The 26,975-nt window shown below is 45.2% G+C and overlaps 1 protein-coding gene across 1 annotated transcript in view; it reads left to right on the top strand.

The window, feature by feature from the left end:
* The window catches only part of LOC144786062 (cytochrome P450 3A21-like), a 344,860-nt gene that overhangs the window by 208,468 nt on the left and 109,417 nt on the right, over nt 1-26,975 (top strand). The window contains exon 9 of the mRNA XM_078665007.1: nt 9,541-9,625. Coding sequence (XP_078521133.1) covers nt 9,541-9,625 — 85 coding nt within the window. The remainder of the gene's footprint in view (nt 1-9,540; nt 9,626-26,975) is intronic.

Here is a 26,975-nt window from a genome sequence, read left to right as displayed (position 1 = left end):
CACTGGGAGGTTGATTTTCCTCGCTCACCAACTTAACGTTGACGAACGTGAGCGAGGAAAAAAGCTCCACTATGTGGAGTTTTTCAGAACTCTGCAAGCTCCGCACGATGCACAGTGTGGAAATCTCTGCAAACTCCCTGAGCAGAGTAGAATTCACTGCCCAGACTTACTAATTAGCTTCAACTTCAATCTTGTGACCTGTGAGTAAAGAGGGAAAATTAAAAACGATTTCATATATTGTTAGAAATGGGATTCTTGGTTGGCTGAGGTATACGTGTAAGCCAGGCAGGAACCACCACTCTAGTCAGGGTCAGCTACATACACACTAAAAGATAACCTGTGTTCATCCTCTAGTACCCTCAGACTTATCTAAAGAAGCAATGTGTAAAGTATCTGTGCAACACACCCATACAGTAATACAATGAATACACCACGAACAGACTCCACACAGGTTTAGAAAAATAGAAAATATTTATCTGAGCAAAACAGGACCAAAACAACAAAAATCCAATAACTAGAAGTCGAGATATGAACTTTTACAGATTAAATGCAAAAACAATGCTGAGGATTCAATAGCCCTAAAATTATATTTTCAAAGTTCAGACTCACCGTGATGGAGCGCAGGTCGGATACAATTCCAAACAGGTCCCGCTGAAGTTTCACCGTCTCAAGTTGTGGCAAGAGTCTTTTTTGCGGGTGAGACTGGCACTGGGATCAAGTAGAGCATTGGTAGCAATAATCCTGAGGGCGCACAGAGTTGGCCGGGCGTTGGCGACGGGGCCTTGCGGACGCTGGCAGTGATGCTTGCTGTGCGAGGAGACGAAGTTGCAGTGGTTCATGCTGTGCCTTCCAGTGAGCAGCGCAGTTCCAATACAAAATGGTCAGTTCACGGTCAAAAAGAGCAGAAAAGCAGGATTTCACAGGTATGTGAGGAAAGCAGCTGCAAAACCCACTTCTGAGGCCCAGAGCTTGGAGGGGTCACATCAGGCAAGGGTAGGACTCACAGAAGGCAGAGTCCACAGCACCAGCAGAATTATAGGAAGTCTAGTGTACTCATCAGAAAACAGGAAGCAAGCCAGTGAGCCCTTGGAAGGAAGGCAGAGCCCTTCTAGCAGAGTCAGGGAACAGCAGGCAGCAGGGCAACAAGAAGAAAAACATTCCTTCCAGAAAAGCATTCCTTCCATAAAAGCAGTCCAGTTGAGTCATTTAAGCAATACAGCTGTCCTTTTAACAGAGGTTCAGTTTAAGATCCAGAAGTGTTTGATTTGTGAGGGGCAGAGACCCAGTACTTATACCCCAAAATGCCTTTGATTTAGGAGATGACTTCGAAAGAACCATCTGAAGTGCACAAGGAACCCTTTCAACCCAGTCCTGTCTGTCAGGCTACCCCTGGGGGTAAATTAGTGCTTTGTGTGAGGACAGGACACAACCTATTCAGATGTAAGTATGAGCCCCCTCTCCCACTTCTGGCCCAGGAAGACCCATCAGATTGTAGATGAATGCAGACGAGTGCCTAGAACACAGTTGAGCCTCACCTCTGTGTTTGTGGATATCTAAAGAGAATGCACAAAGTATAGCTGTCACCCAACCCAGACGTGTATTGAGGATAGCAGTAAGTACAGAGCCTGTCTACTTTCTAAAAGTGGCATTTCTAAAACAGTAGTATTAAATGTAACTTTACCAGTAAGGATGATCTATCATTACCATTCTAGACATATCAAACATGAAAAGCTACTCCTCTCTGATCACAAATTACAACTTTAAAGTATATTAAGGAATTTCCAATGCTGGCCAATGAGAGCAGTAGGTCTCACTTTAGTGAAAAACAAAATAGGCTGTTTTTCTCTGCCAGGACTTGCAAAACATAAAAGTGCATGTCCTACCTTTTACTTTCATTGCACCTTGCACTTAGGGTTAATTAGGGCCTACCTTCAGGGTGACTTATATGTCATAAAAGGGGTGTTAAAGGCATGGCAGGTAGTTTTAAATGCCACGCCAAGGTGGCAGTAAACTGCATGCACAGGCACTGCAGTGTCAGGTCTGAGAGAGTTTTAAAAGTCTACTTCTGTGGGTGGCATAATCAGTTCTGCAGCCCACTAAAAGCACTTGAAGTACAAGCCCTGAGCATATGATGTACCATTTTACAAGGAATGTTTGGGGGAGAACCACACACACCTTAGCACTGGTTAGTAGTTGGAAAGTGGTCAGCGTCCTAAGGACAGCAAAAAAATATCAGCAAAAGTGGGAGGCAATTTGCAAAACATTGGAGAAGCGGCCACCCTAAGGATGACGGTTCTAACATGTGTCCTGTGTCACCCTTTCTTAGCTGGTGTTGTGGGTGCCTCTAGCTGTTTGGATATGTATATTGAAGGGGGTTATGGCGCGGGAGCGCAGCGGACGCACGCAGCGCCGAAGGCGCGCCATAGGCAAGCCCGTCTGCGCCCGTCCACGCACGACCCGGGCACAGGGCCAGTCCCCCTGGATCTTCTTTCATCGAGAAACCAGATTCTCTATGCTATCCGAGAGATATTCTTATGGGACTGGACCCGTTGAAGGGAGAGGCTATATGTCAATGAGTCTTGCCCAATTATCCATCCAGGAGGAGGGTAAGCAATTGTCCAAAATGCTTGTTTCCGCTCCCGAGGATCACAGACCACCGGAGCCAGTTGCCTGCTCCATCACTAGGCAATACGATAGAGTGGACCTCTAGAGAGGATATGCCAAATTGTATTTCGAATAATAATATAGATAGTGCCTTAAATACTGGGACGTCGGAGCCAGTTAATAATGGGAGGAAGAGAGGCCTTGAATGTGGCCTGCTTAATGTCAGATCACTTCCTAGACACTCAATGGAAATACATTTGCTAATAGAGACACATAACCTGGATGCTCTGTTTTTAACGGAGACATGGACCGTGGCAGGGATGGAGCTGGAACTGGAACCAGCATGTCCATCAGGATATAAGGCCCAGCATAGGCCCAGGACCAGAGACAGGGGAGGTGGAATGGGAATTATTTTTAGAGAGGAGCTGAATTTCACCTTATTGGACATAGATGAAATCCACTGCGCAGAGCTTTTAGGCTTTTCAGCCAGGGATGATGCAGGCCAGATTGCATCGGGTATGATCTGTTACAGACCTCCAGGTGCGCTGAATGCACACCAACAACAAGAACTGATTAATGTCATTAGTAATATGGCGCTTACGCACACCCGGCTAATAGTGCTGGGGGATTTTAATCTTTGGGAAAATGGTAATATGGATACAGCCTTTCGTAATATAATTCAATCCTGCGCTAATCTGGGCATAAAGCAATGGGTGGTGGAACCAACACACAAGGGCGACCATATTCTAGATCTGATTTTTGCAGAGGTGGGCCTTGTCAGAATGGGGGCAATTATGCCTATGGGGTGGACAGATCACCACCTCATTCTGTTTAGTATCCAAAGTCTGGACGGAATACGAAATGGGGATAGAAAAGTGAGAACACTCCTTGGGCGTGATTGGAATGGACTTCTTAAAAGGTGTGTTCCACACGGAGGCTCTATTTAACTCTGGAAAGGAGATAACTGAGAACTATACAGCATTGTATGATTACTTTAATTAAGGAACTGGATCAGGTCACCCCAGTTAAAGTCATTAAGAAAAGAGGAAATCCATCTGCCCCCTGGTACACGGAGAGAGTGAGAAGTCTCAAGCTCTCGTGTAAAAAGGCAGAGAAACAGTGGAGGAAGGAATTTTCGGAGGAAGACCGATTTAGCTGGAGGTGTACAATCATAAAATACAAATTAGAAATATCCACTGCCAAGGCAGAGTTTTTCACATCCATTATATTAAAGAGCTCCAACAAATCTAAGGATATTTTTAAGATAGTGAAAGATCTGACCAACCCAGAGTGTACTATGAGTAAAATTAAACTGCCCCAGGAATTGTGTGATGGACTGGCGTGCTTCTTCCCGGATAAAATGAAAAAAATTGTGGAACAACCTCAACCTACCTCAATGGCCCAGACAGGGGGGGGCAGAGGATTAAATGAGGAGGGCACTACTGAGATAGTTGCTCCCGGGATCTCCCTGGATAAGTTCCCAATTCCATCAGAGGAGGAGTTTGTTAAGGTGGCCTTAGGGGACTCTTCTGGTTCCCCTTTGGATCCACTACCCCACAGGATAATGAAGGAATTTGGAACAGAGATCTTTCCCATCCTACAACAGCTCTGCTGCCAGTCTATTGACACAGGGATTGTGCCCTTAGAATGGAAGCGAGCTATTATCACCCCGCTCTTGAAGAAATCTACCCTTGACCCATGCAGTTACAAGAACTACCAACCAATCTCCCTCCTGCCTTACCCAGTTAAGATCGTGGAACGTTGGGTTAGCAGGACCTTGTCCCAATATCTGGAGACAAATAACATCTTAGAAGGGGAACAGTTCGGTTTTCGCCTGGGTCATGGGACAGAATCAGCCTTAGTGGTGGTGCTGGATGACCTGTGGATGCGGATGGACAGGGGCCAGTCGGCAATTTTAATCCTGCTGGACCTGTCCGCCGCATTTGATACGGTGGACCATGACACTCTGCTCTCAAGAATGAGGACCTTTGGAGTTAAGGGAGTAGCACTTAGGTGGCTGCAGTCCTATCTGTTGGACAGAAAACAGGCGGTGGCACTTCCCCCGTACCAGTCAGAAATGGTGGAAGTTCCTCATGGGGTACCGCAGGGGTCGGCAATTAGCCCTATTTTATTCAATATGTATATGCAACCTTTGCTGGGTATCATCAAGGCATACAACATCAGTGTGATTAATTATGCTGATGATACGCAATTGTTGATATCCCTGGAGGGGGACCAGGCGGAATCATTGGATTGCTTTCATGACTGTATGCATGAAATGACAAAGTGGCTGAAGGCAAACTCTCTCCAGTTTAACAGCGGGAAAACGGAGATCCTACAATGTAGGACGGGGGATTGCCCAAAGCCTGCCAATAGATTTTTGGCCCCTGACTTCAGATGGCACAATGATCCCAGTGAATACGGTACGCAACTTGGGGGTCAGCTTCAATGAGAATCTCAATTTGGAGACCCATGTTAATAAACTGGCGGGAACTTGCTTCTCCATAATTCGTGGTCTCCTTAAAGTGCTGCCGCTGCTGCCTATCCAGGCTAGAGCAACGGTGGTCAGGAGCACCATCCTTGGCTGCCTGGACTATTGCAATGCCTTGCTTTTGGAATCCCCTGAGTATCTGATTGCCAGATTGCAAAGTATCCAGGCGGCAGCAGCAAAGCTTGCACTCTCCTGACCGCGTGGCTCGTCAACAACACAAGCACTGGCGGATCTACACTGGCTACCAGTAGCTCAAAGGATCCGCTTTAAATCCTTGTGCATCGTGCATAAAGCTCTTTATGAGCAAGGCTCTAAGCCACTTCAGGCTAGATTTCAGTGGTATAAACCCACCCAGAATCTCTGCTCCGCTACTACAAACTGCTTGAGACTACCTAAAGTAAGGAGGGTGACCCTGGGAGGAAGAGCCTTTAGCGTGGCAGCAGCACGCCTTTGGAACAGCCTCCCCTTAGAAATAAGGAGAACGCAAGGCTTGCTGATGTTCCGCAAGAAAATGAAGACCTGGTTATTCCCCAGGATATAATATGCCTCTCTGTGAGGGGTAGAAGTAGATTCTCTGGATAGCATATCGACCCTCTATTATGTAGCTAACTAGCGCCAGGATGAAGAACAGCCGCCTAAAACTGAACTCCGACAAGACGGAAGTCCTCATCCTAGGATCATCCCCCTCTGCCTGGGACGACTCATGGTGGCCCCCGGCCCTAGGCAGCGCACCCAAACCAACGGACCATGCTCGCAACCTGGCATCATCCTAGACTCCTCCCTCTCGATGACCAGACAAGTCAACGCCGTCTCATCATCATGTTTTAACATCCTACACATGCTCCGAAAGATCTTACGATGGATCCCCACCGAAACAAGGAAGACGGTCACCCAAGCACTTGTAACCAGCCGACTAGACTACGGAAACACCCTCTACGCCGGAACCACAGCCAAATTGCAGAAAAGACTTCAATGCATTCAAAACGCCTCCGCCCGACTCATCCTTGACTTACCTTGCCACAACCACATATCCGGTCACCTGAGAGACCTGCACTGGCTCCCCGTCAACAAGAGAATCACGTTCCGTCTCCTCACCTAGGCACACAAGGCCCTTCACGACCTAGGACCCAGATACCTCAACACTCGCCTGACCTTTTACACCCCCACCCGCCAACTACGATCATCCAACCAAGCCCTCGCCGCGATTCCACGCATCCGAAGAGTCACCATGGGGGGAAGATCCTTCTCCTACTTGGCCGCCAAGACATGGAACTCACTCCCCACCCACCTCCGTCTCACACAGAACCACCTCTCCTTCAGAAAGCAACTCAAAACCTTGCTGTTCGATCAGTAGCGTACCCCTCTCCCTTAAGCGCCTTGAGACCCTCTGGGTGAGTAGCGCGCTATACAAATTCCTGACTTGACTTGACTTGAGGGTTGCAGTGCGCTCTACAAGTGTTTTATAATAATTATAATAATACACCCTTGAATACAGCTGTGCCTCTCCCAGATCTGGGTTATGCAAAATCTTCTGAATGTTTTTATGGGTCCATTCCACTTAGATCAGAAGAGCGCATAAACATAATAGTAAACGATTAACATTACAAAGTTGAGGGATGGGAGCATGGGCGTTAAAGTAAGCAAATTCTGAAAGTATGAGAAAAACAAATGAAAGCAATAGGGAGTGAGAAGCCAATAAAAACAAACAAAAGAAGGATAGAAAAAACACAGTCTAGGAAAGGGAAATAAAGTGAAAGTGGACCATAAGGAAAAGAGAGTAAGAAAAGAAGAAAGAAAAAGGAAGATAGAAAGGAAGAAAAGGGGAGAATAAAATGAAAGTATGAATTGATCTGGGGAGGAAAGAAGGATGGGAAGGATAATGAAAGAAGGAAGGGTTAAGAGAGGGTGGAATCAGAAAGTGGGAACAATTAAGCAAAAAGGAAAGGAATATGAAAGAAGGGACAAGAGAAGGAAGAATGACTGAAAGAGAGGGAGTGAAAAATGAAAGATAGATAAAGAGAGAATATAGTAAGAACTGAAGGAAGAAGAAGGAAAGACTGGAAAAGGTAGGAGAAGGAATAGAAAAAGAAAGAATGGATGAAGGGAGGGTGAGGAAATAAGCAAAATGGAAGGAAGGGAAAAGAGACAGGAGGAAGGAAGAAAGAAACCAAGAAAGGAATGGGGAGGAAGAAAAGGAACATGTAAATTGTATGAAGAAGTAAAGAAAGGTGGAAAAGAAGGAAATAAGACATGAAAAAACGTGAGAGGTAGTGACTAATTTTTGTTTATTTATGGCATATCATGACATGATAGGCGTTTCCTGTCTCTGCACACCAAAATCTGAGGCCCTGATTCCATGTTTGTTCAAGGAACAAGAGCTGTCTATCGCACCTGCTACATTATTTGTCAGGTCTGATCATTACCAACTGTTATGAGTTTCTGGGGAATAATTTGCAATTTTAGTTCTCACAGCAACAAATCCGCATGGCACTGTAAATACCATACATATTTCTGCTGTTCAATTCTGGTAAGTTTGACCTGCTGAATATTAAAGAAAGGATATATTTAATGCATCTGGTAATTACCGGGTGTGGTAAATATCACCTGACTCATAATTATGACTCTGCTGCAAACAAGTGTTTACATAGGAGTCGGAACACTGACTCACTCGTAATTTGGGCCTAAATCGAGTTATTAAAAGGTAGTAAGGAAGAGAGAGAGGTAAATGAAAGGATGGAGGAAAGAAAAAAAGAAGGAACTGATGGAAAAGAAAGAGAAAAGGAAGCAAGGGAAAAGGATGAAAGGCAAGACAAACAACAAACAATGAAAATAGACTGAAGACATAAAGGGAGGTGGTGGGAAGAACGGGGAGTTAAAGAAAAAATTAAAAGGAGGGCAAAAGATAGAAGGGATGAAAGAAAGGAATGCAGGAATGCAGGAAAGAAGAAAGACAAAGGGAAGGCAAGGTAAAAGGGAATGAAAAAGTGGGGAGAAATGAACTTAGAAATAAAACGAGATTAAAAGGAAAGGAGCAAGGCAGGAGGAAGCAAAGGAAAAACTAAGTAAACTAAAAGGAGATGAAAAATAAAGTAATAGGGCAAATAAAGAATGGGTTTATAAAGGGTGCACGGAAGAAGAAGCAGTGTGAGTAATGAGAGGCCCCCCCACGCCTAGGGGCGGGGGGCCTTTAGTGGCATTTCGTGCATGAGGCGAGAGACGTTGGGCCAGTGTACCGCTGATTAAGGGGAGTGGGAGGGGTCGCAAGAAAATATGAGGAGGCAGGGCAGTCTGGTAGTGCGTCACTTAGGTGCACAAGCGACACAACCCCTCCCCTCCAGGAAAGGTGATAATTGCACCGGAAATGAGGTAAAAGCCCTCTTTGTCCTCTCGCCTCGGGCGCCCAGCGGGTCACAGCCAGAAGCAAGTTGCCCACCCACCCATCCCTGTGTTTAAAGGTAGAACTGGCGGGGTCCCGGGCAAGGAAAGTGGCGGGGACTCCTTTTGGCGGGGACTGGCCTAATTCTGGAACAGGGAAGGCAGTCCATGGGGCTCCGGCCTGGCGGGAGAGGGGGTTGTCCTACTGGTGGTCCTGGACTCTCTGGCCCTACCCGAGATGCCGGTGCTTGGAGGAAGCAACTTTGTGAGAGCTGGTGCGCAGTAAAAGGCACAAAGCTGTGCCCTGGTGGCCGCGTTTAGGGGGTAGACAACAGGTCGTTACCTCAAATGTAAGCAATGGAGGTGGGTTGTGGCCTGCTGGTACAACCCCCGTCCCGTGGGGCTCTGGAGATCCTGAATTGTAAAAACAATTGTAACCTGCGGTTCAAATGAGTATTGCTTAACACAATGTGTATCAATGTGATTTGTTTTGGTAATAAAAGTTGGTCGAATGTTGACAGCGCATCAACAATGAAAGATGGCTTTATGAGAATTAATAAAGACTACGTAGTGAAGACCAACCACTGGTATGGTGCCTTTGCTGGTGGGAAAGGGATGCAAAGTTTTGTGGGGCGAATTGCACATGATATGCCTACTATAAAGTCAAAATCTATTTGAGGCCAAAGATTGAGGCTCACCTTCTTGTGAAAAGTTTCTGAGGTTGCTGTGCTAGTCAAATGCATTGACAAACACTTCTCAAAACTAGAGGCACCCATGTCTGACTATATAAAAACTACAGATAACAAAGGTTTATTAATGGACATACAAATCGGACAGTTATTATAAACAGGATATGATTTGTTCGCTGCATAAAGTGAAATATTGAAGCGTGAAAACTGGCCATAAACTAAGATAGCCAAGTTCACTGTCACTTGGGTAAATGCCATATCTTGATGCTCGTAGTATTCCTGTACAATTAATAATGTCCTTAACAAGCTAGTGAATTGTTAGAGACTGTACAGAATATTTGTAACTGATAGTATACTGTGTATCTTTCCTTCTATTCCCAGAACCGAGTGGATTTTTTGCAATTGATGATTGATTCTCAGACAGAAGACATTCCAGCATCCAATGGCATAAATCATGGTTACAAAGGTAATACCCTAGAATATACCCAATCGTGTCTAATAACGGGATGGAGATCAACAGGACATACAGGGAGAGTTATTTCTTGTGTAAATATTTATAACAAACATCATAACACCAAACAAAGCATATGATCAATGCTCAAAACTTAAAAAAGGACAATAAAGGGTTGAAGAATAAAACACAAAACGCGCAAGTGATTTGTGAAAAACGAAACAACCATACATTAAACGGAAAGAGATGCAGTTAACGGAAAATGTAAAAGCTGGACCGTTGTTACATTAGAGCAAGTGGCCCTTCATTTGAGATTTGAAGGCACCAAAGGGGGTCTCATCCTTAAACTCTTTAGAGCTTGAGTTTCACCCCATAACTCTAGCCACCTTATAGAATATATTTTGTGGACCAGATTTGAAATCTCTTCTTGATGCCAATTTCGAATACAGGTTTCAGTGTGTGCTCTGGTGGGACCATGTTTGGGTCTGGACAGCATTCGTTTCCTCAGTGACATCATGACATCACTTCTTTATAAAAAGTTTAAGAAGAACATAGAGAAAGTGAGTGGACTTTGGATCAGTTCACTAAAGTCACTGGGGTTCCTGTGGGTTTCATCCTTTGCATTGCTTGATCAGGCTATCCATGAAGTCCATTTAATTTTGAGGACGTTTACATTATCTGTTTTGTGTTGCCATTTGGTTTTGCCGATGGGACATCAATTAATCCTTTTGTTAGACTGCAGGTGCAACATGATTTGTGGAGAGAGACAGTTTGTTTTTTATGTAGTTACTTGGCTAACACAATGACACAACATAAAGCAACACACCAAAACAAGGCATAGCATAGCATGACACAACATAACACACCTTAGGATAACAGCAAAGCACAACACAAAACACCCAAACATAAAAAGCATGGGATAACGTGCCCTGACAATGTAGCCCTACATGAAATAACATAACATAGCACACCATAACGTAATGAAACAGAGGGCCGCATTACTCAGCAGAACACAATATGCAATAGCATAACACAGCATGGCACAGCATGACACAACGCGACACTCGATAACATAACTAGTATGTGGGGGTATGGTCAGGGGGTATCGTCACAAGACGAGAAAGGCTTAAACTGCAAACTCTGTCCAAAAAACTTGACAAAATCTGGGTCAAAGTTGGCCATCTGCGAGAGGAGCTGGGTGCCCTTGTGCTGAGAAACAGCATGACGCAGGTGGAATCACTGTAGGGACTAGCACATAGCAGGAAAAGAGCAGAGTCCAAGGAGGAAACGTGAAGCAAGCTCAAGAAGGCACCAAATAAGATGGTGTCCTTGCAACAGTCGCACATGGCCATACAACGAAGCAAGGGGCAGCTTGAAGAAGTGGCATGCAGTAGATTCGGAGCAGTGGGGGAAGCCCCACACCGGTAGTGCTAAGAGTTGTGGGCTGGGCACCTACCTGCACCCACACGAAGGGGCGAGAGAGATGGCAGCCCCAGTGTATGAATCAGGTGCAGTGGGGGATGCCCAGATGGCATTAAGGAGGGAAGTCCACCTCCCCAGGTGCACCAACCTAGAAGGGTGGAAACACCCAGTGTGGTCTACTGGTGAAAGTGGGGGCAGGCGCTTGCCTGTGGGAATTGACAGAGTGGAGGTATTAAATGACTGACTCACTAGGTATGGCCAAGGGGGTGAAAGGTGTTTCCCCCCCCCCACAGCACAGGTGGACTGGGACAGTTTGGGCAAATTTCCCAGACGTGCACTGGTGGGCAGTAAAGAAGGGCGTGTCTGCCCCACCCCCCAAAATTCACTCAAGAAACTTTGTCACGTGAAACATTTGTGGGATTGTACGTTGAACAGTGTCCATGGACTAACGTAAGTAGTAGGGAATAGATTTTCAACCCATACTGTAGCCACTAATGTGCCCCACTGTTAGGACCAACAAACATTTTAGGTGCTAATAGCTGGATTCAGTGGGTTATCAGGGTACTACAACATAGAGTAAACAACCTGTGCTTGGAACAGTGGTTAAACTCAAGACCACAAGGCAAACTGTGGTAGTGGCATCACTGATGTCTGAGTCCAGTGCCAAAGGGGTCCTAATAGCAGAAGCAGAGAAACAGGGGGTAGCATCATCTGAACCAACAGACAGCCTGAAGAGCATATTAAGAACAGTGCAAGAATTGCAAACTGTCCTTGAATTCAAAATCAACACAGTATAAATAGATGTATGGCTACTAAGGTTCGACAAAAGGAAGTTGTCAGAGTGAATTTGGGCTAACAGACATTTTCGTGCAAAGTCTGAAATTGCTGAAATCAGCAAAAATATGTTAGATTTACTAGAAAGTGTATGTTACTTGGAATTTCAGGTAGACAATATAGAAGGAAAAGCTTGCAGAAATACTAGTGGAATAGTTGGGCTCCAAGAGCATGCAGGGGGTTGGGACAAAGTTACCTACCTAAAAAATTAGCTGTCAATGGCGGTTGCGCCTGAGGGCCTTTCGAAATTGATTGAAAGGGTTCATAAAGCACTGGTTCTGCTGCTCCATCAGGTGCCCCCTCACACACCCATCAATCGATTGCAAAGCTCCTGAACTATGGAGACCAGGATATTATCTGGCAGAATGCCCACTCACGCTGCACACGGCTCCTTCAAAGTGAACAATGCCACTGTTTTTAGGTCAAACCTAGCAGGGCGCATGCTCTGCTCTGCGAGGCATGCTGTACTGACTTCCACGGGCTTTAGCCGTGCCCTCACTGTCAATTGGTTAAATTGTCTGTTCTGCCAAAAAGCTTGTTTCTATATGGTTGCTCAGCTTTATATGTTCCACCTTCTTGTGTCTTGCTTCTCCCCTGGAGTATTGGCATATCACAGTATCCTCTCTCTGTAGTGCTTTTCTCTTTGTTTTTGCAATTTTGTTTAATGTTGCGGAGTGCATGTGCACTCTGCTTCTGTTATACTGTCCTCGCCCATACACCCACCGCTCCATTTGTTCCAACCATTCCCCCCTCTCCCGCCCTGATTTTATGTACTCCCAGTCCCCTAAACTCTTGTTCCTGCAGTGCTACATCATTATTCGTGGTGTGAAAAAAATGCTGTAGTGGTATGACAAAAATGCTGTTACTTTAAACAAGAAGCGTTGCTGAAATCAGCATGCACTGACTGCAATTATATTGCTATTAAAAATACATCAATGTCAGTGAGTAGTGAATTATGGCTTCCAAAAATAGCAGCAGCCCTTCTGTACAGGAAGTGCTCCGGGCTCATGAAGGGTCCAACGGGGCACCATAAGAAACACAATGCTCACCAAACAATATTGGTATTTCGATTTGTACTGCATGGTTTTTTAGTCATCGCTGTGCTTCCTATGGGATTCTTCAAGATTGAAGGGTGCAGTACCTTATGTGGCTAATAGAGGTCCCTTTCGAACTCCAGAGGAACACTTAGTGACAGCATGTGGTACTGCACCCTTTCCACACAAACAGTGCCTAATGCACAAGAGCGGGGTTCACTGCACGTAAACATAGAGTTTCAGAACATTCTGCTCACAAGCAGGGTGCATTCTTGGTACTTACTCTTAAAGTGTCTCAAAATGGAAGAACAAGAAAACACAAGAGCTCTAGGAGGAAAAGTCCTTTGAGACACTGAGATTTCAGGGTTACCATTTTATTTGGCAGAAGCATTTGTTGAAATCAGTGGCAGGGTAGCTGGGCCTGCTTCTGATGCAGAGTCGGCCCTTCAGGCTCCACACGCGGAGCTACGGGAGTGGCACCGCCCGCATCCCTCGTTGTGTCAGTCGATCAACGTGCAGAAGTCGAAGAGCAACGATGCTTCTTCGACTTCTACTTGGTCTTCAACTTACCTGACCCCGAGTGCGAAGACTTGGCTGACGAGTGGTGATGGCTCCACGACCGGTCCCTCGATCTTCCTCTTGACCGGGACCTCGTACGGTGTGGAGCCGACTGCCAGTGCTCAAGAAGTTTTCGGGACCGCTCCCGTAAAGACTTCGGAGCCATGGTCCGGCAGTCGGAGTATGACTTGGGGTCGTGGTTGCGCTCCAGGCAAAAGAGGCACATGCAGTGTGGATCCATCACCGACATCAGTCGGGTACAGGACCCGCAAGCCTTGAAGCCAGGCATCCCTACGTGCACCAGCAGTCGTAGACGCAAAAAGACGTCAACAAAAGCTGCTCAAAAAGTTTAGTCAAAAAGTGACTGGACCGATCTTTCCGGATCTGCGCCGGCTGGTGTGGAAAAAGAAAGAACTGACATCAGCGTGCGAGGGCAGCGTCTAAGTAGCTACTGCGATGTCATTCCAGGCGACCCCGATACCAACGACGGATGCAGAGCCGACTGACGCCACCTTTCGATGCGCAGAGGTACTGCAGCCGAAAAAACTTTCAGGATCCAGCCTGACGCATATGGGTAGTTCTAAGGTAAGGAATCTATAACTAACTGTTTCTTTCAGATGTATCCTTTAAAGAAGCCTCGGATCTGCTGTGTGAAAGTTAGAAAGGTAAAGACCTGGTGAAAAGTGATTATGATGATTTTAAAACCGAACAAAGTTTCACATTTTATTGCCAGTGCTTGCACAACATTTTGTGTTCTACTTCACACAGTCACCGTAGACATGACACATCAGTTTGTATCTGAAACTTTATTTGTGTCTGGAAGTAGCAACATTTCTGGAGATTCCATTAGCAGGCCACGAATGTGACCTGTTATGCTGTTCATTATGATAACAGTGAGAACTTAACATTAAGAGCAGAGATGAACCTGCACACCATTTATTTCTTTGTAGTCCTCTCTGTAATGTAACAGACCATGCATGCTTTACCCGGCCACAGTTGGGGCCTCCATCAGCTTGTCTATGTCCCCATTTCTTTGGAAAGACCCCCCCCCCACTGTTGTGTTTACAGAGGGACCCCGCAATGGCTGCACAGTCTTGTGTGGACACCTAGTAACAGCCTGTGGCACTGAACCCTTTCCCTACTTCGTGGATTTTTTTTATTGCTTATCCTACTGTTGGGCCACAAGGAGCATTCAGACCACATACTGGCTTCTTGTATGGAAATGGCCATTTTACTGAAGACAGGTGCACATCGCATACATTTTACCCCAGGCTTTCGCCTCACAAAACTAGACCTCACTATTAGGCCTGGATGTAAAACTCTGGTCCGCTTGCAGACTTTGTGGCATTTTTCAACGCCACGTCCCGCGGACAAGATGGAGTTACCGATAAATTCTGCACTGTGCAACAGAGCAGTGGGGTTTTTTCCCAGGGCACTCTCGAAATGTCATTTTGTGTGTGTGGGAGCGACTTGCTGGCACTCGCGAGCGGCCATGAGATTTTCTAGACATTTGTAAGCTCCACTATATTTGCAAGCCTCCCATCAGCTCCCGTTAGAGTTTGCGGTCGTTACCAGGGATTTAGGCCACGCCAGCAACTTCCGGCAGTTCGTTTACCATGTACGTGATCGCGAGTGTGTGCAATTGACTGCAGCAGCAACCTGGGAAAGATTTTCTCCTCGAGAAGCAGCTAAACCTCCTCAAAAAGACATTTGGAGTTAAAACCTTCTCAAAATGACAGGAGTCCTTTTTTTTATTTTTTACTTTTTTCCCAACAGGAAGGAAGTGCCCCGAAGTCTCCATCTTTCTGTTCCTGTCAAGCAGGCTCCCCCCAGTGCTTTGACCATCTCCTGGTCACTTTTCACTTGAATTGGAGCTGCAAGGACCACTCTCTGTGTCTGCTGCATATATACCATTGGATTTAAGGACTTTGTATTTGAGATTCCACAAAAAAGCTAAAAACCTGTTGTATAAGGGTTTTGTTTGTTTGATAGAGGGCATGCACCAGCATTTATTTCTATTTTTATTTGATTTTTTTTAATTTATTGTGGTGGGGGTGGCCTGCAGTTTCAGCAGGGTTCTAGTTCTAGTTCTTTTATGCATTCAATTTTTCCTCTTTTGTAAAGGAAACATGTTGCATAGTTTAGTACACCTTCTCCATGTTTTTTAATAATTTTACAATATTCTTTTTGTGGCCTGGTCTGCCAATTGGCCTTTCAGCCAGTCGGACCAGTATTAGTCATGGGTGCATGAAACAACTCTTTCTGCGGTGTGTGTTGAATTGAAGCTTCATTTAGGGCATTGATGGCATTGGATTAAAATACAAAATGTATATTTTTGTGGTATTTCACATTTTTGTCTGCAAACAGTGTATAGGTGGGGCAATGCCTTTAGAGGATGTGTGCTGTTGTAAATATTTTTAGCCCTGTTATTTTACATGTTTGGCATTGCTGAATTAATGCTGTGCTCTCCGTGTTACTGTTGGTCTCTCTGGGACTACCTTACCTACCCCTGCTTTGGCGTCATCAATCTGTGTGTCCATGGCTACCAATGCATTCTCTACATATCGTCCTTTATGTAAACGTACGTCCCCCCCTTCTTCGACACCCTCGCCATTACTCCCTTGGACACCATGTCCTTGCTGTGTATTTTGCCGTTTGTAACTAGCACCTATACCTGGTTAAAGGTCGGCCTCCTCCGTGGATCCACCTGCCCAACCAGTTGTGAAAGGTTTCTACCAGCTGCTTCTGTCCAACGTGTCCCCATTTAGTTGTGACAGTCCTGAAACGAGCTTTGAAAAAGTGCGTTATGGGAGCCTCTGTGCGCACCCCTCGCCCACCAGCTGTCCTCATTCCCCTGTGGCTCCTCATACAGACTATCCTCTCATCCATCCCTGATGGCATATGGATTTGTCCACCTTTCTTGTTATACAGATGTTCCTCTCGTCCATTCCTGATGGCACTGTGGCTTCGTAAGCAAACATGTTGTCCACCTTTCTTGTCATACAAAGGTTCCTCTCCGATAGAGGACAGGGAGTAGTAGTAAGCCTTCCTGCTTCGACCCCTGACTGACACCATTTGATGCAGCAGCTCACTGACAGATAGGCGGCATTGACCCGTCCCAGGTGGTGCACCACCCCAGCCCGTCATGTGGCAGAGTTATCAGCGTCCCAAGGTGCTATCCGGCTTAACGCCTGAGACCCTGCCATCTCTTCTTCTCTGGGTTTGTGAGCCGTATAAGACTCTCCTGAGTCCGCATGTCCCCCATGGGGCTGTCCCTGAAAAAGAAAATGCAGATCCAGCGTGCTGACGTTAGGATCCCTCACTCTCTATCTTTCACCTTGAACTGGCACCAATAGCCAACTCCCCTGTCTCCTGTCCAAACTAACCTCCCTACCCTGCTCCAAGGCCACCATAATTAAGGCAGAGGCCGGACCCTCTATGTATTGCTGGGTCCCCTCCCTTGGCCAGAGCGCCCCACAATCTACTTGCTCCATACAGCCCCTATCTATACCCCACCCCAACACATTGTCCTCATTCCAGACACCCTACAGTGCTTTTGGTCCCCTCTCGGGCCATCCCCCTGCAGCCAGAGACACTGGGGACCACACCACCCTAGTGCTATCAGCTGCCTCTACCCTTCCTGCTCCCTCCATCACCCCAACATTTATGGCAGCAGGCTTTCCTTCAAACCCCTCCCGCCCAGTCTATTGCTCTGAGACAAACAGCTCATCCCTCCCCATCTCCCCACGCTCCTCCCTCAACCTCTCTAAAAGATTTTCTCACCCCTCCCCTCCTGGGCCTGCAGGGCCTTGGTACTGAAAGTGACCTTGCCCTTCCCCTGATGTACCAGTCGAGCATTGACCCCACCCCCCTCCCCGCCTATAAAAAACCATGCAGCCGAAGCACTGGGCCTTTTCCATCGCGTGAGCCGCATGCTCCTCTTGAGGCCACTCCCGTACTCACGGAACAGCTGCTCCCCCTTACCCACACACTGTGGAGTGTATGTGGGGGCGAGCAAGCAAGAACCAGAACCGCCACACCACCTGCTGCATGCTTCAGCTGGTGCGTGTCCGGCATCCGCAAGCCGGTTATATGATTATACAACGCTAACAAGTACCACGCATGGCATTACCACGCAAATTTTACTTCGCATGTGTCTTTACCACGCAGCATTTGATAACGCTGGATTATACTCCGCAAAAATTACGTTATGACCCTTACGTACCTTAGAAACGTACATAATGATACTGATAGGCTAAAAAAAATTGTCCAAACTGCAGACCAAAGCAAAAGATCGATGTTTATAACAAACAAATACAACAGATTACCTTACATTTTAACTTTCTTTTAATTTACAATGCGCTTAATTTTTATTTTTTTAAGTATAAACATTGGATTCTTATCTCACCTCTCCACGCATTTCACCAGCAGCCCTTCACGGAAACGAGCGTCAAAACACGTCTTAAAAAATAGAGATAGGACTTCTATAATGACGTACACGCCACGTCGTCGGGGAGGCTCTTTCCTTGATCGACAGAGGCACTGAATATCGTTTTTTTTCTAAGTTTTCTTCTTTATTTTTTACAATCCGCTTGTTTCTTTTGGGGGGGAGACCACCCAGCCCTCCCAAGCCCCCTTTTTTATTTTTTCCTTTTTCTTAATGATGAACACACAGGACGAAGGAACGAAGACTTGAAGGAATGAAACTTGCATTGCGTGGTAGAGACGGTCGTGGAATGCACCCGCATAGAAAAGACGTTTGCGTGGTACCGTAGTAAACGTTATGCGTGGTAATGCCTTCGTAGTAAATGATGTTTCACCCGCAAGCCCATGCAGTCCACCTCAGCCAGCAGGCGCATGGCCCCTCGGATACCAAACTCCAAAATTACCTAACGCTACCTACCCTAACTTCCCAAAACTTACTAAAATTGCCCTAACTGCTACTGATGCCACCATGTTACCACAAAATGGTGACAGAAATTTTAAAAATGGCTGTATAGGAGGAGGAGCTACGCTACGAACCAAGATGGCCGCATAAGATCCCGGCTCCACCGACCTCCGCCAGCAGCTCGCTTATCCTGTCTTTCATCCTGACCTTACCCCTGATTTTCTTGTTTATGAAGGTCTACAGCTTCCAAAGATACAATCCCGAGATTTCTATCTTATCGGCTGACGAAGATACGCCGTGTTCCATTTCTCGGCCTACCACCGTGTGGAAGCCGGGGCCTCGATTTCTGGACTACCCGAGTCAGAGTTGAACAACATCGGCCGTGGGACCTGGACTGAGCCCGGTCTCCCGAAGAGTGCCTGAATTGTTGATTTTCCTGTCGATCCTTTGAACGATCCACGCCCGGGACACGCCATCGTGTCACGCCGACTGCCGTGGTGGGGGCCCAGTGCCCGGAGACCTTGTTGCCCCCTCGGGGTCGACGGGCTGGGGTCCTCTCTGGCGGCACCGGTGTGTCCTGCACAACGAGGAGCGCCCGTTTCTTGTGATCGGATTTGCGTGGCCCGTGACTCCGGAGCAGCCGGCCTCCGGGGTTCGAGTCCGGCTCTGTCTCCTACTGAGGGGATGGAGCGGACGGAGGGCGCGCCATCTCTACGGGCCGTTGTGGCCGCCATTGGGGCGCTCCATTCGCAACCAGTCGCTGTGTTCCGGACACTGATGGTGAAAGTGGACGGTATCCTGGAAGCTGAGGATGACGCCTCGTTTGGTTTCCAGCTGGAGATGATACCAGCGGTGCATTGTGTCTCAAAGGTCGAGGTCCCTGTGCGTACCCCGGAATTTATGACTCCTGACGGTCCCCTATTACCGGCTAGCCAGCCCGTGCTTCTCGCTAGCATCTTTGGCCTGACCCTGCCGCCACCTAACACATCTACAGATGGTCTTCCATGTGGCTACGAGTTCCTTGTTGATGGTTTTGGATATTCGCTGTCTTTGGACACCTTTCCTAGTTCAAGCCGTGAACTTTTATCCTGTCTTCGATCCTCTTGTGCTGAACAGAACTTTTGTGGACGCTTTGCTTTTTCCAACAAAATGGCGGCTCCAATGGCAAAGACTCTTCTGACGGACCGTACTGGCCAGGACTGAACTTTATCGCTCGGTTCCGATATAAGAGCTTTTCGTGATTCTGGGGTTGTATCTGTAACGTGATGTGAATTGGCTGGCTGTTGTTTATCCTTCCTTTACCGGTTTGTATACTTGCTGAATATTGATTTTAACATGTATCCGGGTGGTCGCTGTTGGCGGGGGGTGCGGGAGACCGGGAGTATGTTTGCTTTCTCCTCCTCCGCTTTTCTTTCCCCTTCCTTTAGGGTAGTTCTGGGGCGACAGGCACGCTGCTAGTGGGGTTAGGCCGTAGCCATTGCAGGGGTGCAGGGTGGTTCGGGGTGGGGTTTTTTATTTTGCCTTTTTTATGTTCTATGGCCCCTTTTCTTTTCCCTTTTTCTTTTACGAGAGTTGGGCTGTATATCTTTCACGGATCCTCTATTGTCCGGGTGTTTTTGCTGACTTATTTATCCTGTGTCATTATGGATGGGTCGTGTGGTTGGGATCGCTTTGCTTGATTAATAGATTGCTTATTTCCTGCTTCCGTTCTATGTACCCGTGCTGGGCCCTTTCCTTCCTACAGTGATTATTGTTTGTTTATTTCCCCCGCCTGGCCCATAATCTGTATTTCATCGCGAAACACCTGATGTTTGTATTGCCTACTCTTGTCTTACTGTTAAATAAAAAAAAAAAAAAAAAAAAAAATGGCTGTATATAAGCTGGGCGATAAAGCCCAAAACAGCCCAGCCCAACAAGAGCCCAAAAGACTGATGATGCTTGGGATGCACTATGTCCCAAACTCCCCGGGACACACACCTCCCTGCGGTCAGCTGAGCCCAAAGCCCACCAGGAATCCGAGACTCCCTTGTGTCCGGCACACAAGAACAGTGAGACACCTATGCAACCACTTTTTTCGGAATGTTCATTTTTTTGGTATAGCGTGCACTTTTTTTCTAAATGATCACTCCACTGTAAACAAAAAAAACATTGTCACTAAGAATGCCAATAGCTCTAACTTTCACAAACGCGAGACCAATTCCATTGCACATGCTTGTTCTGTTTTCAGATTACTAGGCAGCAGTGCAAGCACAAAGGCATTTCTTGGACAGGATAAAGAAGCTCTGCAAAGCGCAAATGTGCTGCATACTGTTACTCTAGGTGAAATTAAAGGTAATAAATGAGGGCTGTGCCCTCTTTTTCAAATAGGTCAGCCATCTGGTACAGCTAGAAGAGAAGAATATCTCAACTGCAAAAGGAGAGACTGGAAGCAAACTAAAACAAGACACGCATCAAAAGCCAGTAGGAGGACACAACAAATTGATGCCCAATTATGGCAGAATGTGTAGCGGCTGTGGCAGCCGCAGATGCCCAGCCCTCTGATAAGTCGAGTCAGTCTCATGATCCAGAATCATCACTATGTGATAACTATGACAAGCCAACCGGACTGAGAAGAGGGTATGGGGGTAATTCTTGACCTCAGACTATATAATGCTAACCAACATTCGGAGGTAAGCACTAGAAAAGCCGGTAATGGAGGAAGAGATAAGATCATTCGTTCATATGAGGCATACGAACAAAGCTCCGGGGACAGTTGGTCTACCATTTCATTTCTATGACCCATTTACATCTCGGCTGTGTCTGAAACTCCTGGAACTATACAACAACTGCAGGGGGTAACTCATCCAAAATGTTTGAGGGAAGCAGTAATTGTAGTTCTACTCAAGCAGAGTGTAGACTTGTTAGACAAAGCATTGTATGAGCCATTAGCAATACTAAATGCACTATCCACTCTGAACTTAATGGCTTTGTGCCAGGTCGCAGATCTCCCTAAACCTTAGAAGACAGTTTCAAGGCCTAACAAAGGTCCATGTAGCATATTTATTGGCCTCAGTGGTTATGCTTGATGTAGAGAAGGCCTTTTAAGCCCTGGGTTGATCTTACCTAAATTTAGCCTTGGGGGAAAAAAGGAGTCATACAAAGTTTGATCTAGCTGCTGTATACAGACACAGTGACCAGACTACGAAAGTGGGCAGTTTGATTCGGGAGAATGGACAGTAAAGAGGGGCATGAGAAAGGAATGCATCCTTTCGCCCATCTGGTTTGTGCTGGCCCAAGAGCCAGTAGCAGAACACTTTCAGTGATATGGAATAGTGAATGGATTAGATGTAGTGGCCAGCATATGATATCTTTGTATGAGTATGATATCCTATTTTTTGAGACCCAAGAAACACAAAGGCTTCGAATAAAACATTTCGATACATTATGGGCAACATGTATCAACCAATTTTGCCTTCTTGCGAATCGACCTGTTTGCGAACGCAGAGAAGGCTATTTACATGTATCAAACTCTATTTTGTGATTCAGTAACCTGTTACCGAATCGCAAAATGGGTTAGCTATTCGGTATTTGGAAGGGGCGTGTTCAGGGTGTCCCTTCCAAATAGCGAAATGCAGCGGTATGTATGAATGCTTTGTGACCGTGAATCAGGTCACAAAACATTAGCAATTATACCACCAACTTCAAGTTGGTGGTAACCCATGTGCAACTGTGAAGGCGTCCCCAAGGTACCCCTTCCCCTCTGGGAATGGTGGCAAAAACGTATTTATTAGGAGCAGGCAGTGGTCCATTGGACCACTGCCTGGTCGTAAAAAATGAAACGAAAAATTATCATTTTTGTGTTTAAACACAACCTGTTTTTCTTTAAGTAAAAAAATGCTTATTTTTTTTACAAGCAATTACAGCTATAGTGGTCTGCTGACCCCAGCAGGCCACCATCACTATGATTTCAGCAATTCCTGGGGGTCGCAACTTATGGACCTACCGTAATAATATTAATGCGGTAGGTCGATTTGCGAGCCCTTACAAATCGCTAAATGAAACTCATAGAGTTTCATATATTTGGACTAGTGATTACCTAATTGCGATTCGCTGGAAATCGCAATTTGGTAATCGCTATTCCAAATCTTGATACACGTGGTCCTTACTGACCTATTCTCACAAAGTGTAAACTGAATGAAATCATATTTTTCCCACTGCATAGAATAGAAACAGTCGAACAGAGATGGGGTGTTCCATCCCCTTTAATGCCTGCACCCATGTCCTTCAAATGCCGGTGATACAGATTTCCTACAAATATTTAATAGGGTGTAAAATACTCAAAGCTGTGCTTGCATTTGTGGTATGTTATGTTAAGAAATTTTGTAAAGCATACTTTTGCCCAGTAAAGGGCGTCCTGATTCTAAATTACAAAAATCAAAAACCAGATAAATTAGAGGGAGAGGGAGGCTTAAGAAGGAATAAAAACCCATGTTTTCAGCATTTTCTAAATTGGTGAAAGTTGGTTTTGAGGGTGATATTGGGCAGGAACTTGTTCCATATTCTTTTAGAGCCAGTTAGGAAATGGTGAGACTGCCACACTGACTGCAATAAATGCATTGTACAAACAGTAGTCCAGTATTGTCCAGGACTTATGTGCAGTTTTTGATGATGATCCCCCTGACAATGATAGACATGATAGAACCGTGCAAAATAATATTACAAGGCAAGTTGCTATCTTCCTTTAATATTTTACCAGTGGCCTTACCATAGTCATTATTTAAAGACATGGACGGCCTCTAGTCAGCAATTTGGAAATGTAGAAGAAGTAGGGTAGCACTCGACCAAGCCTCCCAAAACTGAAGGGGGCTGGAACCTCCCAATTATGAATACTATTGTATAGCAGCACAGTTCCAATTTTTTGCAAAATTAACTCCCCACTCCGATTAACCAAAAGCGCAATACCAAATGGTGGTAATAACATCAGACACTCTATAGGGCGCGATATATGTTGCAAATGCCTAAACTAGTGACAGTGGTAGCACGGTGCTGGAACAGATACACTAAGTTGGTATGTATTCAGAAGGTATGCTTAGGAGTTTTGGGGGGTGCAGGATGGGCACAGGATACCACTGAGGCAATTTGTGCCTTGGGGAATTGATGCATGCTGCAAAGGCCACATGGTTCAGTGGCAACACAGAGCAGCCAACAGGCTGAATGTTACAAGCAAGACTGACTTGGGGAACAGGATATAAAATAGTGTTCCATTTATAGAGTAAGATTATGGAGCTCTTGGGCCAACCACCCACAGGGTTAAAGACACCTTGCAAAGAGTTCTTGAATAAGGAATTGAATGATGATGCTTGGGACAAAATGGTGGTGTACGTGGCTTGCGTTGTTTCCAGACGCAGTTGATTCATACTTGTTTAACCCAGTTCCCTGCATAGGGATTGCGTCACTTCCTTCAGCATTCAGCTTCAAGCAGCACCCGCCGCAATGATAAAAATACAGGATGTGACCGCCAGGGTGGCGGTCACATCCTAATTTGCACGGAGGGACCGCCGCTGCCCCTGCGGACGGTCCCTCCTACTCTATGGTGGCGGACGGACTCAGGTCCGTCCGCCATCATAATCGGCCCCTTAATCTGTCTAGCACAAAGCTGCATCAATACTCACTGTAACACACAGATAAAAATATTTCCCATTGTACTGAAACGAAACAAATCAAACCACAAAAAAACAACAACACACAAAATATTGGACAAAAAGGCAACCACTTAGTAAAAATACCTTCTACAAATACTTACTTTAAAACCTATGCTTGGAGCTCATTCACACCAGTTCATCTATATTATCTATCATCACCCTATATATACTAACTGTTCACTTTCCGTTCTGAAAACCCTGTCTGCTGTCTTAGACAAGAAACAGACCTAACCTCTTTAACCATCAGCCAAAAAGATAAAACATTTAGCAGCATTGAAAATCACATGACAATCTTGTAATGACAATTAATTCAGCATCAGAAAGGGAAAAAGATATACATTTACTGTCACGTCTTTCACTTGTCATAAACCAGGAATTTCCATATTTGCGTAAAAATTGTATTCATGTTATTAAAGGTACCAAATATATTTCTGCACAGACATCTTTCACTGTCTAAATGGGTCATTTTATAACCAATGCAATTTCTCATCTTTAAACAAAAAAAGGCGCCATCTCACTACATTTAATCCTGTTGCCAAAGGTATATTCTCACCCCCAGAACATACTAAATACTCCAGTGCACACTAGCAGACATTTGCACAAAACACGCACTCTGCACCTCCACTCAGCGGGTGGGGCACTGGGCCCACTGCAATGGTGTCCCATGGACAAACTGCATACAAATACTGTTACACACATATATACATTCCCACCAGGCCGCTCCTATGAGCAACACAATCAATATTCTTTACCTACTTGGCGCAATGCATTTACCTACCCTCGCATGATCAGTACTCTCCACTAGGGATCCACTAGCAAAGTCACTAATAAGTATGCCAATCAGGGACCACCCAACTCAATATTTATTTAAATAGAAAACGTTTATACTATGACATGGACCAACAGTGAAACAAAAAAAATCAGCAACAAAAATGGACACAACAGACAACCAATAAATCTCTTTTTCTCTTTGCCTTTAAATTGCACACAAATCAGTTACTTATTCTGAATACTATTCAAACAATAGGAGTAACATGTGCCTAAACTATTGCATCTGAAACACTCACTAACATATTTAGTAAATTAATTTTTCTCAAAACAATCCATCTTTTCTCAGACTAGGCCATTTTAAAGTGTAATTCTCTATGTCCAAATACAATAATCTGTTGAAAGTTATTCATAAGTTTGTTCCTAATACTAAATCACATGTGTTCTGACCAACTGCATTATACTTTCGTCTAAACCAGCAGTGTTTTGCACTTGCATTTATGCAGACTCGCTCCAAATTCACAATTCACATGGCTCCAACTGTGTATCTCTGCCTGTGTGTGCCAAGAGCTGAGCCTCCTAGCCCCCCACTTGACAATCTGCTGCCTGTCTTCTCTCTTGCTGTCTGTGCTCTGCCATTGGAATGTTCTTATCACACCAAGGTCACATCTGCTCTGCTCTGTGTCTGCAAGCATCTATATTTCCATTCTACATAATCTTCCTAGCTCTGCTCACATTCTCTCTTTTCTATTTAACCCTTCCAGAACGTAATAATATTCACACACTGTTATTCTAAACCTTACCAGCCCAGAGCTCTACAACCTTATGTTTTATTTTGGACTGAAACACATCCACTCAACAGGTCATGTTTAAAACTAACTAAACAACTCCTGCTTTCCACCCCCTTTTTAGGCCCGCTTTTGCCGTTCAGAAATGCATTTCACTCTCACAGTCTTCCAAGAGCTAAGAATTCTGGGCTACTAGACAGCCTTCCAGCCTTCCTGACCCCCCACCACCTTACAGACCTCAAGGCCAAAATCTGCCTCGCGTGCACTCCTTGTTCTGAAGCTGTCAAAGGCAATAAGCCTTCCTAACTCTTTCTAACATGCAATAATTAACCCTATTTTAACAAATACATTTTTCTTTTTCCTCCTTTTTTTTCCTTTTCCATAGAGCACAGCCCTGCATGCACTTTTAAACTACATGAAAAACACACAGCAAAAAATTCTAATTATCTGTGCATTCCCTTTTTTTTCACTTCTTTCTAACTTTACACTCTTTCTACATTCTATTAATATACATTCTAATACTGGTAATCAAATCGTTTTTGTTTTCTTCATCTTCTACTGTTCACAAATTAAGTGGATGAAAGAAACCAAATTAAATAAGTTCCAAACACATTTTATTTTTTAAAAGGCCACAGTGTTTTTTTTCTCGTTTTTTTTTTCTTCTCATTCTTTTCTTTTCTGAGAGCCAGGCACAACCATCTCAGGTAGCTCACAAGGACCAGACAATCTAACACATGCAACAAGACGCACTCACTTCATTCAAACAAACATTTACACAAACAAAAGGCAGCCCACAGACTGCTCTCAAACCAAACCACTTATAACCAAATCAAACATATTACATGAAATACATACCCCATCCTCTTAATCACTGCTCACATTGGCTCACTGAGCCATTAAAAGCAACTTTAAATGGGAACAACCTGCAAATTCCAAATGTACACATTTTGTCTTCTTTTAAAACTAAACTTTTGATCTGTCCATATTCTGGGCTATCCTCTTATCTATCTTTGCTGAACCTCTTTCTGCCACAACCTTAGGGAATCAAACATGCTCTGACAGCTGTGCCTAGCAAACAATCTCTCCTGCAAGTAATATATCCTAGCTGCATCAAAAATATTAAACAAAATCGGGATAAATCCATATTCACATACATCCTAAAATTAAAAGAGTCTTCTACAGGAGCGGGTTGGCTCTCGGCCAATCTGACATCAGTTGAATTGCAGCAATACCCAAAATATCGCAACTTACTGAAACGCGGCATCTTACACACTCAATCAAACACCACCAAACTCACTCAATAGACACCGCCAAAGAACCCACACATACCCAGACACAAAAGAACCAAGCAACTATCTCCACACACAACCACTTACAACCGCACACGCACGT

Source organism: Lissotriton helveticus, chromosome 10, assembly GCF_964261635.1.
Source record: "Lissotriton helveticus chromosome 10, aLisHel1.1, whole genome shotgun sequence".
Taxonomy (NCBI): domain Eukaryota; kingdom Metazoa; phylum Chordata; class Amphibia; order Caudata; family Salamandridae; genus Lissotriton; species Lissotriton helveticus.
Note: the sequence above shows the minus strand (reverse complement) of the source record. Positions and strands in the feature narration are given on the sequence as shown.